The 20,416-nt window shown below is 43.2% G+C and overlaps 1 protein-coding gene across 3 annotated transcripts in view; it reads left to right on the plus strand.

Annotated features, from left to right (window-relative positions):
• Positions 1-6,945: 6,945 nt before the first annotated feature.
• The window catches only part of myripb (myosin VIIA and Rab interacting protein b), a 79,569-nt gene continuing 66,098 nt past the window's right edge, over positions 6,946-20,416 (plus strand). For all 3 annotated transcript variants that reach the window (XM_062559227.1, XM_062559228.1, XM_062559229.1), the window contains exons 1-2: positions 6,946-7,110; positions 13,960-14,166. In XM_062559227.1, the coding sequence (XP_062415211.1) occupies positions 14,057-14,166 (110 nt within the window). In that variant the 5' untranslated portion in view covers positions 6,946-7,110; positions 13,960-14,056. The remainder of the gene's footprint in view (positions 7,111-13,959; positions 14,167-20,416) is intronic.

Consider the following 20,416-nt stretch of genomic DNA (forward strand, 5'->3'; position numbering starts at 1 on the left):
CTAATTGCGTCCCTCCATTTTCATTCCCCCGTCTCAGAAATTTGTCTTTGCAATTTGTCTGAACACTCGTTATGAAAACCAATCTAAGAAAACTAAGAAAATCAATCTTCAATTTGGAGAGTGTGAGGGTTCTTCCCGTCACATAAAAAAGTATTGTGTTGGGACAATAAATTATAGAGCAATATTACAGTGAATTGAAGAAAAAAACAGCTTATCTTTAATGCTCTGGGATATGTATTCCTATAAAAACTAAACAAATAGCCAATTTCAGAGGAGTTGCTTCCAGATGAAATGAACCAGTGACATAACAGTCAATTAGCCTTCTTGTGCTTCAAGGTGAAATTTGTCCTATTCAGGAATCCATTTGTCGAGCCAAACAAAAGTCAGTCATGCCCCTAATAGCACGTCCAATCACATCTCTGTGTTTGTTGTGTGCAGATAGCGCGTGTGTGTTTGGCAGAGGAGGTGGTTTGCTTGTGGCAGAGGTACGACGTGAACACTGTGCGTATGTCGGGTCATGTAACTCTCGTAAGTGTGACTACGGATCAAAACCTCTCTGCAGCGCATTGCCCTCTCGTGTGCAGCTGCTTCGGTAACATCTTTGTGCTGTAAGTGAGAGAAAAGCAGCGAGGCTTTTAATTCTCTCGTGTGGAAACAGCAGAAGAAGCCAAGGATGAGACTGAGGAAAAACACTGTGGTTGAGCTGTAATTTGTGTGTTATTCATTGAACATAGTGGGATTATTGTCTCACCTCCTCGTTTATGTGTCCTTGGCTGTTTGCGCATTCGCGCACAGAGGTGCGCTCATTCGACTCAAAGTGAGTCCTACATGTTGCCACAGTATTTGGTTTTAATCTCACATCACATTTTCACTAAATAAAAAAGCACTCGCCAATCACAGCCCTTATCCTCCCACAGCAGGCAGATGGAAAAAGGGCTCAGCTCCAAATGCAGCCCTCTAGAGCCGTCTACAAAGACCCATAACGTACCCATTTCAACATCAAAGCTCTCACCAAGAGAGAACATTCTGGAGTCTGTATAATCAATTAAATCATAAATCCCAGTGGATGGGGGCTCTTTGGGGATTTCACACCTCAAGGGAGGCAATGTCTTTAGAGGGGTTTAAAGAATTGGGAAACTCTTATCTCACTGCACAAAACCAGACGCGAGCATGTGGAACATTTGCTAAATAGAAAAAAAAAACTTTTAAGGGTTTAAAATGACAAAGAACGTTAAACTGTAGCTTTTTTTTCATGAAGCACCTTCGATTAGTGCGGTAAATCTTGTCAGATTCTCTGCTTCCTGTAGGCGCTGTAGACGAGGACACAATTACAGGACAGGTTTTAAGGGCAGGCGCTTCCAAACCTGCGTGAAACAGTGACGTTTCTTTTTAATGGAAACACTGTATGTGGGTCTGTTCTGAGAGTAGATCACTCAGGCAGCAGCATTCAATGATGTATTGGGAATAAATCTACCTGTGTGCAGGTAATCAAACACCTCATTTTAATGAAGTGTCTTGCAGCTCCTAAATGATCCTAATAGCGGCACAAGTATCAAAGCGCTCACTGAGCCCAGCTCGCAGCACACCGACCGCCGAACCTCCGGCCAGAATACTAAACACAACATCACGGGAGAGAGTGTCAGACGTGGTGTGCACGTAGTGTGGGTCGTGCCCTCTCGCTATCTCTCGTTTGTATCCCATCCTTTTCTCTGGCCTGGTTACCATGGCAGCAAGGAGCTGGAATCAAACGCTGCCCCTGAGGGCTTGAAGCCGCGGACGAGAGGAGCGAGCCGACCGTGTCGGTATCCTGCAGGAGGAAAGGTGTGGACGCGCTGACGGACGTGTCTGCCCTAAGGATGTTTCCAGCTGCTGCCACACGTGCACATTTGCACAGGCTGTTGTTGTTGGGTGAATGTGCATCCATGAAAAAAAAAACGAAAAAACATGTTTTCCCTGTGTTGTGTTTACAGGAACTGGACTGATCGTTGTGTCTGTGTGAACATGATCCGGACGTCATGTTATTTGAATACAAACAGGCCTTAAAACGAGCTTCTTTTTGTCGTATCGCACAACAGATCTCTGCTGAAATCAGGACTTTCATCACTTTAGCATCATTCAGTAAATATTGTTTTTAAACGTTTCCTCTGGTAAATGTTAAAGAAAATAAACCATTTGCCATGTCAAGCTTGTGATGATGTATGTTCCTGTTAGTGTGCTTTTTACATTGTTTTTCTTACAGAGCAGATATTGTGACAATGCAGGAAAAAATGACGCTGTGACCATATAAGGCAAATATGGGAAATGAGGGTTGAAGGAGTCCAGGAAGCGTGAAGATAAATAGCACAGAATGGTACAGAGGGGGGATCACAGTGAAAACATCCCGTGCAACAACCATCCAGGATGAACCGGCTCAAACTAGTTTTCAAGGGCATGAGGAGATTATAAAGACTGTCAGAGTCGAACAGCAGACAGACTCTTCAAGGGAAGAGAGTCTCCAGGTGCACCTGCGGGGAATTGCTCGATGTATCTTTTTCTCTTAATAGATCTCTTAAACTTTTTTGACTTGATTGATTGACGTGTCGGATTATTCTCATCAACCAACTCGGAGGGTTTGAAAATCCCAACAAGCTGTCGAGGTGTGACGTCTACCTACTAAAGTCACTCTCCTTCTGTGTGTGAGACATCTTTGTTCCACCTATAGATAAGTGATTCATTCAGCTTTAATTACTTTCATTTTGCATCATCAAAGTGTATTCATTCATGCAAAGAAGTCAGCAGTTGAAAAAGTTGAAGGCATTTCACGAATTCATAATTTCCTTACACTCTTTTCCACGATCACGGTCCCGGCCGAGAAGCTCATTCAAAGGTGGCTACGTGTTAACAAGCGTTGCTGAACGTGGGTGGCGAGCAACAGAAACACCTCTTTAGTAAACAGTGACGTTGGCCAGAGAAATCTATTGGCGAGCAACAAGTGGAGCGGCTGGCAAACGGGCTCCCACTCATCCACACTTGTGAAATAAACATAGGAGTGAGGAGGGGAGGGGGTGATGTGTGACTAATATAGTCCGGGAGGAGATAGAGCAGACTGTCAATATGTTGTGGTTTCCAAACACTGGAAGGGAAAATAATTAGTTATGAGCTACTGGAGTGCTAAAATGCACACACAACACGGTCGAATGGGATCGGGCCAGAAGATGTTTCTGTTCTGAGGAGCGTTGGAGCAGCGCGCAGGAGGGTCTCACCTCTGGTTTCCCAAACACCTTTCATTCCGTGACCCACCATGTTCATGCGTTGCATTTTTTTTTTGTGTAATGCAAATCAGTCTTAATGAACATCTGCTCTGTAGGCATTTTGCCGCACCTGAGAAAACCGGTTCCATCCAGTACCGCCCGTCAAGGCTGAATCGTGTCCGGAGCAATGAGGAGCTAAAGCAGTTTCCATCACGTGTGTGATTTTCCGCTTTAACTCAACAATCAGCGCTTGTTTATTGGCTGTGACGGGGGAAATAACTTCTCGAATCCCTTCCGTCAATGAAGCTTCATCGACCCTGGGGATGTCTAAAAAAAGCGTTTGTCAAATGGTGAAGAAAACAAATGGATATTCTTCTCTTTTAATCCTCTCTGTGTACATCCATTTTCCCCTTTCTCCACACTGTGAATAACGGAACAATGCACGCAACAATGTGTTTGTTGTGCTCACTGCGATGCCCACTTACGGGCAATTAGTCATGCTGAGTGGGCCGAGGCCTTTCACGAGGCCTAATCACAAACGTAAAGAAGATGTATATGTTTGAATGGAATATGCTGAGAAACTGCAGACTGGACAAATAAGTTGCTCATCTTGGTATTAGTATATAGAGAGCAGATGATTTGAAGAAAGCAGGAGCTGTAATGCAAAGGGCTTAAATCCCTTAGGGCTTAAATCCCTTCAGAAATATTAAACCAAATCATGTGTTTTATTAATTTCTTTTGGTTGACTGAGAAATAACAGAATATGGGCTTGTCAACATTTACTGTATGGCCACTTGTAGGTTACAGGGTAATCATAACCAATTCCTCTAGGTTAGCATTTTTTTTCAAACACATCACATCTACTTATGCATAATTTGTTGTGTGACGCAGCTTTGAGGAGAGTTCCCCCAGTCTGTGAGGGTTCAGTCCTGTCCCATTGTCAAATTCTTGTGTTAGGCGGCTCTCTGGCAGACATTAGGAGCCCTTTCCGATAAGTCAGCATCTTTTCCCATAACGTTACCCACAAATCATTGCAATGTGATGTTAAAAACAGAATCACCAGTAAGTGCATGAAGCCAGTTAAATAAAGAGCCCAGCACATGTTTATTCAGACTGTCAGATTAAAATGTACACATTTAAATCATTATTCTCTCTTTTTATAAAGATGTTCAAATCAGAGAATTAAACATATTTAACAAATACCCTCAATTAGAAATGATATTTTTGACATTGTCATGGTGAAGCGATATGTTGGTATAAGTTGATTCCCGACTTGAAAGGCAGGCTAATGTAGGTCAACATAGATCATGGATCACTGAGGGGAAAAGTGCATCGGACACACGTGCTGCCTGCATGAACACAGAGATGTCACTGTGCTTTTATTACAGGAAATGTGATCCCTGTGCAAATTTAGGAAAACCATAGAGGTTCCATAACTTTCTTCAGAAAGGCACTCTTTGCTTTAAGTGACCCAGAGAACACGGACCTCCAACTTTAATGTGCCCGCAAACACATGGAAACACTGAACACACATACACAGGAGCACACACAACACTGCGATACCAGCATGTGACATGGATAGAGGTAGCGGAACGCGTTGCTCTCTCTAGTCACTCTAAATATTCCACTTTAGCAATCAGAGCTCCTGGGCAGGCTTTGATCGCTCCCGTGCTCAGAAAATCTATCGCACATTGCTGATAAGTGTTGAAGCACACCGCTCTGACCTGCTGATTGCCTTTTCACACCGACGACTGCATGAATATTCCCTCTGTTCCCAGCCGCGAGCTTGATAGGATTATTACAGTGTGCAAATGCACATATTCTCAAGCCAAATGCCCCGGGCCGAAATGTTCCCATCACCTGCCGTACCCAGAAACAAGTTCAATGGATCAAGCCTCAAAATGAAGAGATTTTACATGTATTCACCTCACACCTGTAGATGTACAGTAGATGACGTGTCATACTGGGCTGCAGAGTCCGAGGCACAAACACTGTGCATGAAGCCTTTAATAAGCTTTACTCAAACACACGTATGTGAATGCCCTTGTGGCCAGGGGATTGCTGACGTAGAACCCCAGCAGGACCCCTTCCTCCACCCTGCTCCACCCTGCTCTCTTCTGCCTCTTGTTTTTCAATGGGTTATATTGCCATGTTTTTTATCTTGCAGGAAAAGTGATGAAAACAGGGCATGGAAGCCATGTGTTATTTCTCTAAACTCTAAAAGATGAGGTTTAGAAAAGTGAGCTTAAAGTGACCTCACATGTAGCTTTTATCAGTCGATGTTAATGTCTGGTTCATGCTTGGTACCTAAATTCCTATTTCTAGGCCGGAAAGGATGTGCACAGGGTTGATGAGGACGACCGCACACAAGAAGGAGAGAGAGAGAGAGAGAGAGAGAGAGAGAGAGAGAGAGAGAGAGAGAGCAAATATTTAAATGAAAAGTGATGCAATTCCTCTTTCGGGCCAAACTTTGCTGTGTGGAATTCAACACAGCGTGTGTGAATGTCCCTGATGAACTGTGGGTTCTCTGGGCTTAAATATTTACAGTACATTTGGTGTTTGCATTATCTGTGTACATTGAACCTGTTATATGAATAAGATACCTGATTAAACAGAGACTCACAGCAGGAGCGTTGTGACGCCTGTAGATGTATATCAAGGGTGTGACGTAAGATAGGAACACACGTTTCCAGCACTCAATCTGTGATGACTCATGGAGGTGCTTCTGTAACTAAAAAATAGGGTGTAACCATGAGAAAAACTAATTTAAAAGGGTTTTCCTTGAAGTAGGCCCCTAATGCAGCCTTCATTAGAGAAGAAGGCAGGAACCCAGTTTGATTTCTAGTCTCTCTGAAGTATCCTTATTGCAATTCATCTTGTAAAAATGTACCTTGTTTAGCAAGTACCACAGCCAAGAAAAAGTTTTTTTTTTTTCAAAGCACAACTGTCAGCGTTCTTTTTCAGAAGGCTTTGCAATAATAAAGAGAACAAACAGCCCCATTTTCTCCTCAGCCGGCCAGACCACAACTCTGGAAAACATTTGGTTTCTACAGTGCATCTGCAAAAACACAATAATGGGAATGTGATGGAGACCACGTTAGTTTTTCATAAATAACTGGTGGGAATTAGCATATCTGCAGATTTATATTTGGAGTTTCTATTTTCAATCGTTTCTTTCGTAGATTTAAAAAAAATACACGGTTAATGCATCCGATGTATAAAGTTTCACCATTACTTCTTACTGAATTGAAATGAGTACTACAGTTCATTGAGATAGTGAGGCGATTAAGCTGGACAGAGACCCGAGAAACAGTGTGTTAGTTGAGATGTTTTCATCTCTTCTCGAGGTTATTAGCGCCGAGTGACTTTGTGAATGGAGCCAGCCACCACAGTGCCCACCCCCTCCTCCTCCTCCTTCTCCTCCTCTTCCTTGAAGAGCAACAGTGCCAAATTGGAAGCACAGGATGCCCAGGTGCTTGCAGTTTATCCCCCCCCCCCTCTTAGATACCAGATCGGATTTCCAACCCGCAGCTTCCCGTCTCGGTCCCTTCACCACGGCGTCACCGTGAAAACAGGAAGAATCAAGGCTGGGTGCCAATCCCTCACCTCGCTCCTTCCCTCCTTCCTCCGTGTAATACAAACCTCGTGATCGCCCATTCAGCTGTGCCTGCGTCTGCTGCTTCTGGCAGGGAGGGAGGGGGGGATAATAAGCCGAGTAGCAAAGGGGCAGGCGAGCCCGAATTTCTCCGGGAGAAAGACAGGTGTCGCGGAAGTTTACACTCGCAGCTGCGCATCCCTCCGCGTCTTTTTGTTTGACCATTGTCTGGGATAACGTGGAAGAGACCGTAGCTGGCGGTCACCCGGCACCCGCTGATCCCGTGTAAGTGATTCTCCACGTCAACTCACTGCGACTGTATATTTGCATACACATACATACATTCATACACACACACATACATACAGATGGACGTTAGCCTGCTTTTAGTGAGCAGGAAAGCAATGATTGAAACACGCGCCTCGGCGTCACGCGGGATTCATCCGAATGCATGTGTGGGACGTTCAAGGCACTGTTGCACGTTTGCACCTTGACGAAAATCAGTCCTGATTATGCACAGTGAATCAGGGCTGATTTTTACAGAAACGTGCGATATATATATATATAGATGTTATCATGCAGTGTGCACCGTGAATGATGCCGGGTGTGAGGTGCACGCGACCAGGTACAGATTTGCAGAGTGCCGAGAAGACAACTAAAAAGCAGATTCATCAGGTGCGAAGTGTGACTCATTCTTTCAAGTTTTAATTAGAAGCATGTGTTACAAATGTCATGATTTGCCTCCGAGCCGTAGGTGCAGGGAAAGAGAGCCTTTAAAACCCAAAGGAATGCAAGCTGAAAATCCTTACTTGGCAGCATCTCTGAGTGAGGTGTGCAAAATAGTTGATAGTTAGTCTGTTGTTTTGTTTAGTCCTGAACGCTGCCACTTGTTGACAATGCCCCCGTGTTGTCTTTGGGAAGCTCGTTCAGGAGAAGCCAGGAGAGAATTCACCCGCACACGGGATGAATAAGCCTGCTATTCAGAGCCCTTCATTCAGAATTACAACCCATTCTTAGAGTTGGTGCAGATTCTCCCCCACACGCATAGTGACTCAGAGGAAGATTCAATTAGTATCTGTTTAGATTTGTGACGCTTTGAGAGTGTGTGTCTTCACACACATCCTCACCCTGACCAGCCTCCTCTCTTGCTCTGCATTGAGTGGTAATTGGCCAGTTAGTGATGGATGCGACACAGCAGGTAGATGTCGAACACTGACAGATGATCAAGGACTCTTCCTCATGCACCACGCAGGAGGAGTGTGTTTAGTGTGTCTGCACTAATCAAGTAAAAACAAATGTTGGCACGAGTTGGTTTTATTTCATGTGGCAGTGTTCATATCCACAGTGTTGGGGTGTAACTGCTTATCTTTACATTGAATAATTCAGCCGTTACTGATTTATTCATTTACACTTGTGCTTTTTCAAAACGTCTTCTGTGAAAAAAGGTCTGTTTGCCCAAATATCAACAATATCATTATTATATACGTGCGCGGTCTTGATTTGTGTAAGTACTGGATGCTTTCCTATGAAAAAGTTGCTGCCAAAACTTCATGTTTTGGGATTTTGATTTAGGTTTGATGTATTGAAAGGTTAAGGTGCTAAATTCTTTTTGAACCACAAAATTCACACTTTTAGTTCCCTTTCAATCCGTCTCAATGTAGTTTAATCTACTTTCTTTAAAGTGTGTATGAGCCAGGTTTTAGCATCCACGCAGGACATATAGATCACTGATTCAACTCTTTACTTTACTACTTTTACTAGTTTCCCAAATCCTCTGCAAGCACACAGCTTTCCTCAGCTTTTTACAGCTTATGAAAAAAGAAGCGATGCCTGTCAGTGCTCCCTATTGTATGTCATGATGTTTTTTAAAGACAAAAGGGGCCAATCTTCTGCAGATTATGCTACTTTTAAAAGCATTTCCAATTACTCAGTTATTTCCACACGTATTCGCACCGCTCTTCCCTTTTATGTTAAGTATGAATAACATTAAAGTAAGAACTGCTGAACGGCCCACTCCCACTGTGTGCTTTTCACCGGAAGCAACAACTACAATGACATTTCCCACTATTTGCGTTGCTTGTCTTTTCTCAACAATGACTCCTCTTGATGTCATTCTGACGGATACTGGCTGTATCCCGGGGTTACAAAAAGCCTTTATTTTCTGCTGTCAGGTGGATTTAGGAAGACAAATGACCAGAGAGAGAGAGAAAAAAGAGAGGACATCATACACAAAAACAGAGCTCTGGTTTTAAAGGGATTTCCAGTTATTCCCAGATTTCTCTTGAGAACAGTGTCAGACAATCTCCAGCACACATTTCCCGATTAAACGAATAAGACGTTGAGTATCTGTAAATGTCGGTTCCCTGTATTCACCTTCCGTCTAAATAGCTCTTTCGGTGAGGTCGCTTTCAATCTCTCTCCTTCTGGCTGTGACGAAACGCTGATTCAATGGAGAGCGTCTAAAACAAGCAGTTCATTTAGCGCTCGGCTGCACCTGCCCTTTTAGTGGTCCGACAGGGCCTTGTCCTCAGCTCGCCCATCCTCTGCTGACTAGACGCCAGCGGAGCAGAGTGCTCTGCAGCGCGGCGTGGCATGCAGTGTTTTTATATCCCCGCGATGATTTAGTATCAGCGTGACGTGGTCGATTTGATGCATGCGGCGTGTCCTTTGGAGTGAATGAGATGCATCGGTGTGACCCTTCTTTCTCTTTGTCCGAGCACTCGAAGCTATACTTCAATATGCTGCTCTGGGTTTCAAATCACTAATACTCAACCTGTGGTGAAACACACCCACACACAACTTCTAAAAAAGTTACGAGTGACAATTTTACACTGCAATGAAGTATTCCCAAAGACACTGGTTGGTCCACTGGGCTGAAACATGGAAATCTGTTGACATCTATCTTTAACGGCCAAATACCAACGTGCCAATGTAGAAAATAGTTTAACCTATACGTGTTGAGTTAGTAGGTAAATAGGGGATATTCGGGTGGTGGAACGGAGACCTGAGTTTGCCTCTTGTTTGTGTCTTCATGAAGTAAATGAAGTGTACCTCATTCAACAGTCATTTGCTATCGTTCCCTAAACACAGAGACACTGTGGCTGTTGTGCTTATATTACGAAAAGGGAGAAGACACTCAACATACACTCTTGCAAATCAATCTAATATGGACATTCTTGTCTTGGTGATAGGGTTGGATTCATTTTAGACACGCAAACACAGATAAAGTGGGCTGATTGGAGACTTTGTGATCAACGGGAATGTAGTAATCCAGAACGTAGTTCTTCCGTTCCCCCCCCTCTTACCTCAGCCTACCCAGGTGTCTCCGATCAGGGTCACCTAAGGAGGCTTCGCCTGTTGGAATCAGGGTTCGAAATGAGGGGGGTCTGGGGGGGGGGGGTCCCGGGACCCCCTATAAGTCATTAAGGATATAAGAATTTATTTTTCAATTTTGGGGGGGCCCCGACAAATATCTTTATCATTAAAAAGGATTGTGAAAAGGTCTTTAGTGACGTTTTATATTTATAACAATAATTCATTTATTTCCTTGCGGGACTGGGCAGCAATCAGGGCAGCCAATAGCATCACAGATTGTTGTTGTGGTCTGTGGCGCAGACACGTAGGTTATTGTTGAACGCGGCAAAAACGAAGCCTCACAAAGAGTGAAATCCCTCATGAAAAGTAAGTGCTTCGAATATGTTTATATCTCCATAATAATTGCTTATTATAGTAAAATATTTGGAGTTGGTGTTCCTATATCAAAAGTTGCATTAACTAACTTAGATACCCAGTGTAACGTAATGATCAGAAGAGTGCGTTTGTCAACGTTTCTTGCTGTACGTGTATGAAGCCAAACTGCCAGCTAACAGCAGACATGTAGCAGTTAGCTAGACTAGTTATTCAAAGCTAGCAAACCAACCTAATGGTCCAGTCAGTGATTACGAAAGATGGCGAGGACTTAATTCAAGTCTGTGAGTTTTGAATGGGAAAATGTCATCTACGTGAATCGTGTAGATCCGAAGAGTTTTTTTGGGGGGGTGCTAATACGGTACAGGTGTCTTAACGGCCGTTATCTACCGGACCGAATAGCAACTCTGATTTTGGTGCCTTATTTAGAGGCCACTTAAATGCCTCAGACGTTAGACGTTAGACAGACGTTAGAGAGAACTGAAACAGCGCCACACGGCACGCTAGTAAACACTACACTCGACAGCAGGTAACGTTAGCCTACCGTTAGCTAGTAGCTGAAGTGTGTGTATATATATATATATATATATATATGGCAATGGAGCAACCACGGTTAAAATACTGACAGCTAAACGGTGTAAAGGTGTGTCTGTGTTTCACTGAACAGTCTGTAGCTGCCGTTGTCTGAAAAACAAACAGATGTTGCGTTCACTTGAAATTCGCCTCGCCAGACTTGTGCTGCATTCGAAGTTGTTGTAAAATACCCTTTTCCCATTGTTTTTTTCGTTTAACAGTAATTTACTGGTGAAATAAGTTTTTGTTATAAGTTATTGTTATTACATTATTAATAATTCATTTAATGTTGAGCTGACTATCGTTTCCTTTTTTTTTACTAACTAAAAAAAAAAAAAAGCAGGGGTGCCCTGTAGGTCTTCTCTCCAACCCCAGTTAACAGTGACCTGATGAAGTTGTTAACAACGGCTAGTTGTTTTACAAATCCCACTAACATAAGGGATGAGAAATGCCAGTTGTATTTCATCAAACCATTTGAAGGTGCATGGTGCTGCCATAATGAGTACACCTGGTGGATTTAGGTAACTTAGTTAACTTCCTTGCTCAAGGAAAGAATGACCTGTTTTCCACTTTGTCATGTCAGGGATTTATATAAGGTGCTGTAACCTTGTTGCTCCAGAAGAGGGTTACCTGTTTGATTATAGCCAATCCACTTCTCCAGACACCACTACAATACTGGGACTAGCCCAAACCATGAAAAACATCCCAAGACCATTATCTCACCTTCAAAATATGTCAATATAATTTTTCCTGCAGTATATAGTGTAGCAAGGTAGTCTTCACTATTTTTTATAGTTACATTTTAGGAGACCCCCCAAGAGTCCTAAGTAATTTCGAACCCTGGTTGGAATAGCCCGCTCTCTTCTCCAGTGTGGACAGGCGGATGGCTCATTGCGGGGACACTTCTCTCAGTAGGAGGAGCATTGATTCGATGCGCACATATTTGTGTGAGATTGTGTCCATTTGGCTGGGAGATGTCGCGAGTGTGTGCGTCACTGTAGCTTGACGGGCAGACACTCAAACACAACTGAAGCTCCATCCCCGTCCTTGACACCACTCTATAAAAAGAAGGCCTGAATAATTACCTTCCCTTGTGGCTACACAATAATGGCCTTACAGTAATGGCGCATTCATCTCCTCAATACATTAGGACACAACCGGTAACTGGAGTCCGATATGTTAGACCTTCCAGTCGCTGCTGCTGCTTATATGTTACAGAGCCGCTCAAGTTTAAGTTCTACTTCTTCATTTGAATTTCTGGATCCACTGATAAAGGGCCGGGGAGTTGTGAAAGTGGGTTCTTAGCAAGGGGTGAAGCTCTACATTGAACTAATATTATGAAATTGTTCTCTTCGCTGACATTTTGTGGTGGGTTCCAGGAACATTTGACTCAAATAGGTGGACTAGGTGGAATTTTTAAAAAGAAATTTGTCTGTGTTAACATTGTCCTATGCAACAAATAGCATTAGTTCAACATTGTTGACAGTCGGATCATGTTTGTCTGGTTCATATTGATCGCTCAGTATGTGTAGCTGTCACGCTGTGCGTCCACATGAGCCGTCACATTTTGTAGTGTGTATCTGATCATGTCACGCTGGCTAGGATTTCCCGGGGCGAAATGGACGTCACTCATTAAGGCAGCTTAATGAGTGTTTGTGAATTGCACTTTGTCTTCATTTGTGTGAGTCTGAGAGCTTTTTGCAGCTGTTTCCCACTATAGTTGAGAATGTAACAAAAGCCCTTTCTCACACATGTTTATGTGTGTTAGTGAGCATGTGATTGTGCTGTCATAAACTCCTTGATGACAGATACAAGCATCTGATTCATTCACGTATTGTATTTAAAATATTGAAAAACAATATATGGTTTACCTAAAAGCTTTTTTAAAATCAAAATGCAAACCCTTTTAAAACAATTTTAGTGCAAAGAGGTTTATTTTACTCAAGTAGATGCTCCAGAAAGTCTTTGATATTTTGTTCCTAACCTTTGAATGATGAAACGAGACCACTTCAACACACGTGAGGAGGATCATCACATCAATTTCATTTTCTGCTTTTGAAATGTATTTTCTTTGACAGTTTGAAGTCCACTGGAGGCAAACTGGAGGAATGAGTGACATGCTGTGCATGAGGCGAGACACTCGGTCGATGAAGCCCAATTATAGAACGCACATAATTGTCTGGCCTTCTGAGTCATCATTGCCTCCTACACTGCCAGTGCCTTCCCGTCTAGTTTAGACACTGTAGATAATGGACCTTCTCCTTTCTTCCCATCTCCTCATATGTCTCTCTCTCTCTCTCTCTCTCTCTCTCTCTCTCTCTCTGCCTAACCGACTTCCCTCAGTTTTATGGGCCGGCCTCTCCGTCATCCCTTTCTTCCCTTCTTCACTTCACCTTGCCTCACAAATAACAAAATTCGATCTGGTTTTCAGGGTCAACACAGTGATTAACTTCTGTCCGGTCCCTTACTTAAAAACCTTACTTGAACGGTGCCACAAGTCTACGGTAATTTAGCCAAATGGGCTGCGTAAGCACACTTGTTATTGTGAGGTTTAGCGTATGTTTACATTAAACACACAGAGACTGTACCACACACCAGGCAACATGACCCTAAAGCTAAGAAAAACTAACCTCTGTTATCTTGTGAAAACCCTCTTTGTTGTTTGAGTTGTTACACCCGTCTGCTTTGTATGCTGCATGCAAAAATAAAATTTCACTGAAGGTGGGTGGTGATTGTGGATGATCACAACAAGTCCTGCACACTGAGCTCCATGGAGGGATGTAGAATCATGGTCATTTCAAGTTTTTTCATAAGCGCGTTGATTCCCCAATAGAAGATACCGTAACATTTCTCCATCCCTCGCCCTTTCCTCAGGGTTGTCTCTGCCTCGGGCCCCCAGAGCAGCAGTGCCTACGCGCGTCCTCGTCCTCCTCTCTTGGACCAGCAGCTCGGCGCGGCCAGGCCAGGAAAGATGGGCCGGAAGCTGGACCTGTCGGGCCTGACTGACGATGAGGCGGAGCACGTCTTGAAAGTTGTCCAGCGGGATATGAAGCTGCGAAAGAAGGAGGAGGAGCGGCTGAGGTGAGAGCGTTTTTTTGCCCTTGTAGTGTTTTTACACATCGAAGGCGACAAAGAGGCTGCAGGCTGATTTGGAGCGGATCTGATAAGGAGGGAGAACTTTATTGTATACATAAGAAAAACAAGTAAAGAACGGATTAAACGATGTGTTTGTTTGCCATTGGTCATCAATTAGTCATCTTGAACGTGCACGTGAAAGCGCTTTGAATTATAATTTTAATATTATTGATCAATGCACCATGTTGGAATACACGGCAGGCGTAGCAACAGTAACTAAGCGTTTGGGATTCAGCAAGGTGTCCATTGCATGTTTAGTTCTTTTAGAAAAGAGGAGTAAATCTGCTATATATTGCTCTCGGGGGTCTTGTGCTCTCTGAATGCGCGCTGTCAGGTCAGGTCACTCGGTCCGGGCGTCAAGGCCCTGCTCCGGTTTCAAAGCCCCCCGGGCCGACACATGCGACAAGTACGGGCCCGTTCCTCCTCCTACTCCTCCTCCTCCCCTCGTTGTCCTTCCTTCCCTCCCTCCTTCCCCCATGACGGCCGGAAGTCAGTTAACCTGTGACGGGCCTCCAAGAGGGTCCATCAAATGTGTGGTGGAATCTGTGTGTCTTCTTTTGTGTACTTTTACCAGGACCACAGGGAGATGCAGCGCAACACAATTACAAATATGTCTATTGCTGCGTTTTAAGTGTGGTTGTACCCTTCGATTTAATACAACACAAATATGTTCCTTTGACTTTGGCTTCAAGGCTCCAGCGTCAGCTATTTTCATTTCTGGAGATTTGATGTCTTTTTCCGGACTTCTCAAGTAATCAGGCTGCTGTTACTCAGAGCACTAAACATTTTAGCTGCACTCTGAGGAGAATAGTTCTTTGCTACCTCACATGCAGATTCTTGTTTTGATTTGTGTATTTACTGTATTCACTCCCTCCTGTCTTTTTTAAATATATTATTTAATGTAAAATGTTTATCATAACAGACAGTAAAAAACTTAATCCAAGTAAAAGTTCTGCCCTTAGTATTTTACTGAGGCAAAACTACAAATGCAAACAATATTAAAAATACTGTAAACACTAAAATAGTGGGATTAATAATGCAGATTCTCGCCTTTCAGAATCTCGCGACTTCAAACTGCTGAGTACTCTTATCTGAACAATACATCTTATTTCATAAGTCAATAATGTGTTTTGGGTCGTAAGAAAAGTATTTGGCAACTATAGCTGGCAAAGTCCAGTGAATTAAAATGTAAAATGGTGCAGAAAGGACAAGTATAAAGTGGAAAATTGGCCAGAATTGCGTAGAAATCTCTAACTTGCATGAGAAAAAAGATTCTAGAGGAGGGAAAGACAATTAGCATGTGCCAGATTAATAATCACTCTCCCTCCCATTGCCTTTCTCTTGATGCATCCACAGCCTCTCTCTGATTGGCTGGAAACTGTCCAGCAACTTTGTTTGTTTGTTTCCCATTTTTAGAAACAGCGCCAGTGTATTTTTTTGTTTTTTTTAAGCACGCACTTGGAACAGTCAGCAGCTTTTCTATGAAATGTAAGACCTCCAGTGTACATGAATAGGTATAAGAACGCCTGTGTGGGTTTTTCGCTTGTTGTTTTTCTTCCCTGAATGAAGTCAGCCCTGCAGAGTTGTAAATTACCCCGTTGATGGATTGATGGCGTAGTTTATAAGCCTCAGCTGGCGGTTTGAATGATCCATTTTAATTTTCTCCCATGCTGAATGAACTGTAATAAATATGTAAATAAAGTGATGCACACAGCTATGAACCTAGATCAGGGCAACCTTCACATTGTTGTTGTCCAGATAAAGTTCAAATGTGGGCTTGAATTGAGATTTCTTTGTTTCCTTTGAGGTTAGGGTTAAACATAAATCATTTATTGGCTTCTATTTTCAAATGAAATTAAGCTGGTCTCTTCTTCTCTGATCTCTTGGACCTCATAGGACTGTGTGGGTGTGCACATCTGACTTGACTGATATCTCCCTGTTAGATTCACTTTACCAGTGAAGGTGGGACTACTAGATATCTACTAATTTCACATCCCTATTTGTCACACTAGGAAAGGCATAGGTCTTAAGAATAAGTTGAACGAGGACTGTCACAACATGTATTACTGAGACACTTCACGCTCAATATTATTATTATTATCAGTGCTTCACCAAATTAAGTCAAAATGGCCGCCGTGAATAGGACCACAGACTTCAATGACCTCAGGTGTAGTAAATCATATGTCAGTGTTTTATGGAGAAGATGAAATGTTTTAGGCCGGACACATAAACTACAATGCATCTTAACAAGATTGTGCCGTCTTTATTACTAAACCAGGAGTAGTTCACATTTTTAAATTCTTTAACTTCTTCTTTTGAATTCTTTAGCTTTGTCCTCCCAAATGAAATCTTGCAGGTAACTTACTTTCGTGCAACTCTGGTAGCTCTGCTGCTAAAGCGTGAGAGAGTCTGCCAATTAAAGAGAGCAAGCAGCTCAACCTCTGGCCCCGGCCGTCTCCGTGGCCATGCGGCCTGGAGAGGCTCATTATGGGGCAACGGGAGACTCCGGAGGGGCGCAGACGTGAGCCTACTTACCAAGCACAAGCACCACCGAGGGAGGTCAGACTTGGAAATGGTAGAAAGGGCTATCCACTCTGTGTGAGGTGTCTTTGTGCCCAGGTATTCATGAAGAATGCAGCCCTTTATCATAAGCTGATATCAGCTATTTTAATTAGTTAGTGAAATAGTGACTTTTTATCATTGAAATTGTGATGTTCTGTTTGCACAAGTGAGCAGTAACCATAGGCATATTTTGTTTTTGCATCTCATTATCAAAGCATCCGTAGTCACTTATAGTCACTTTTGTTCGGTACAGTTCTGTCTTACATGCCTCTCGCATCCAAAAGCTCTAGTTTCTTTCTTTCTATTTATTTATGTCAACAGAAGTGTGTTTTGGCTCTGGTAAACGTGACAGGCAGGCAGGTACAGGCGGCATGAGTCCTACCCGGAGGTAAGTAAAGAACTGTGGAATATTGAATAATCCACGTAATCGCCTGTTCATCGGTTTGACTACTTGTTTCTGTAATGGAGCAGTTTCTCAGACTCGTGAACTATTGACCTGAACGTTGGAACCCCTGAAATCTTGTAACTAGTCCATTGCAGCTTTGCGGGTAGTTGAATAGCTTCATTGTATTTAACAGACATGTATTATTCCTTGATTCTCTCAGGTGTTTATTCTGTGCAATAATCCAGTCTTGGGTCGTATGTTAACATGTGACCTCGTTTCACATGAAACGGCCCAAAGCTGTGAGGCGGTAATGAGTAACTGCACACAAAAGAGAGTCTTAACAATTGCACGGCTTTATGTGGCTAATCGTCTCTCCTCCTTCCATCAGCAGCACAAATTAGTTTTCATGTCGCCAGGAAAGCCGGTCTGGAAATAGTTCATTTCAGTCTGCGTGTTGTTGTGGCAGTAGTGTTCTCTGGCCGCGGTCCCCGTTTGGTTTGGATTAGCTGTGTAACGTTATTGGTCTGGTTCATGTTAATGTGGATGGTTTTTGATGTGTGTGTGTTTTTTCTTTTTCTGTTGCCACATTGGCAGGTGTATTATCTTTGTGATGTCATTGCTTTTATGCAAGGAGGGTTTGAAAGCGCATGGAAACAGAGTTTCCAATGAGCTTGGTTATGCTTTAATTTGCTTTTATGTGTTATGGGCGGTTGGGGTGATCTGTACATCTGTCACAGATTCTGTTATTTCTAATTAGTCCTTAATACGGCCCTCAGTCGATGATGTTAAATATAATTAAACTTAATTAGCAGACAGAAACATACCCCCTCTGACCACAGCAATTATACACGGGCATGCTCACGCATACTGCGCTCTCTGTCTCTCTCTCACACACACACACTTCCAGGTCGCAACTCACGATCCTTGTGTTGGAAATTGTTAATCATACTGTAAAAGATGAGCAGCGCTTAGAAAAATAAATCATTTGCCTCGATGTCTGCTGTCTTCACCAGAATTCCAAAAATATAGCTATATATATACAGCTTCTATATTGCAGTCAATTGCTTGTCTATCAGCTTTTTTTGTCTATCAAAAGTACCGTAGGCCTTCAAGAGTGATCCAATATTTCTTTAAACATTGCTGCTGGATGCTGTTGAAAATGTAATTTCCACTTAATAACAAACACAATCAAATTCCAGATACAATTGAAGATAAAAAAGGAGTCAATATGTGAAGGTATACGTCAATATACAGGTAGTTTGGAGCCTCAAGCAGGAGTCCGTGCAGCTGTGCCAGGCCTCGCCAACTCTGTCGAGTTGTACCTGAGCGTCATAAGAAGTTGGGCTCTAGAAACTCCTCCTGAATATAGCCTTCCTCTCTGGGGACTTGAGTCTGCGTCTGCACTGGGCGCACTAAACAGTCGGTGCTTTACAGCGTCTGATGGAGGGAGATTCTGATTTCCCCCGAGTGTGACGAATCGGCAGCCGCAGCGGCTCCGTCCTCTGCAGCTGCTGAGCCCACAGGATCGGCTGATGAGATACTGAAAAATAATCCACCGTGGCGCCTTGCGGAACAGTCGCTTTCATAGTTCATACGTGGCTTGTTTTCAGCTGACTGAGTTGATAGGTTCCTCCTCAATAACCTTGCCCGCGTGAATGTCTACATCTGTGTACGTGTTGCATTTTACCCCCTGCGGACTGAGAGTCAGATAGAGGTGAACGGCTCCCTGCTCCGGCCTCGTCTTCCTCCGCATTAACGCGTGTGCGCTCCCAACCAGATGGAAGTTATCTGCAGAAGGACTGAGACGGACTCGGAGATGTCTCCTGAGCTGTAATATCGCCTCGGCCAAATGTCAAAAGCTGCTTTGAGTCTGAGGAAAATAGTTAGTTGCAAAAGGAGGATGGTGTTATCTCACTCCTATCTACCTATCCATTTATCATTCAGATGTCCTCTGCCTAAATTCCACCCCCCCCTTTCAGTTTCTCTCCACCTCTGTAGATCCTCATTACCGGAAGCCATGTTGCGGTGGGACGGTGTGGTGTTGGAAGAGCTGCTCTCCTGTCAGGGGGTTGTGAGTGATGCTTTGATGGCCTTTGTGTAGATAATTGCAGCACCCCCACTTCAGAGAGACCAGACAAATTTACCTCCCAAAAAGCCAAGTCACTCATCCCACGGGCCTGTATCTCTCGCTAGACATCAAACCGATTGAACTCGAGCCATCAGTGTTAATTACGAGGGCTTGTGCTGTTAGCGCGAGGTGAGGCGAGGTCTCAAGTGCTGCGACGCAAACGCACGCACTGCTTAAAGTTCTACCTCTTCATTTGAATTTCTGGATCCACTGATAAAGGGCCGGGGAGTTGTGAATGTGGGTTCTTAGCAAGGGGTGAAGCTCTACATTGAACTAATATTATGAAATTGTTCTCTTCGCTGACATTTTGTGGTGGGTTCCAGGAACATTTGACTCAAATAGGTGGACTAGGTGGAATTTTTAAAAAGAAATTTGTCTGTGTTAACATTGTCCTAAGCAACAAATAGGATTAGTTCAACATTGTTGACAGTCGGATCATGTTTGTCTGGTTTATATTGATCGCTCAGTATGTGTAGCTGTCACGCTGTGCGTCCACATGAGCCGTCACATTTTGTAGTGTGTATCTGATCATGTCACGCTGGCTAGGATTTCCCGGGGCGAAATGGACGTCACTCATTAAGGCAGCTTAATGAGTGTTTGTGAATTGCACTTTGTCTTAATTTGTGAGTCTGAGAACTTTTGGATCTCCCTTTTCTTCTCACATTGCTTCAACACAGACAATAATCACTCTTTTAGCATAAGATTATGTTATAACATATTTTACCATTACACAGATCTTTGTTTTTCCCCATGAATCTTCTCACCACAGATTCCTCTAGGCTCGGTGGAAGCTCTGACAAATCTGCGTGGTTAAGAAGAAACTATAACTTATGCAATAATGCATCAAACAATGTATCTTTTATAATTTAGTTGATATATTTATAAGTACGATTAAATGTCAGCCCCTTTTATTACCTCTTGCCGCTTCCTTTATTCATGCTAAAAGTGAAGGATCCGTGTACTTCTCCCACTGCTGATGAACCGTTGTATTAACCATCATCATCAATTATGGGTTATTATCAGTGCATTTCATTTAAAAAGCAATTGTCAATTAGAAATGCGTCGGACGACGCGTTCGCAAGTCAGTGGTCGTTAATCGCGTGGAGCAACGCCAGGAATGC

This window comes from Pungitius pungitius, chromosome 19, assembly GCF_949316345.1.
Source record: "Pungitius pungitius chromosome 19, fPunPun2.1, whole genome shotgun sequence".
NCBI classification, from domain to species: Eukaryota; Metazoa; Chordata; class Actinopteri; order Perciformes; family Gasterosteidae; genus Pungitius; species Pungitius pungitius.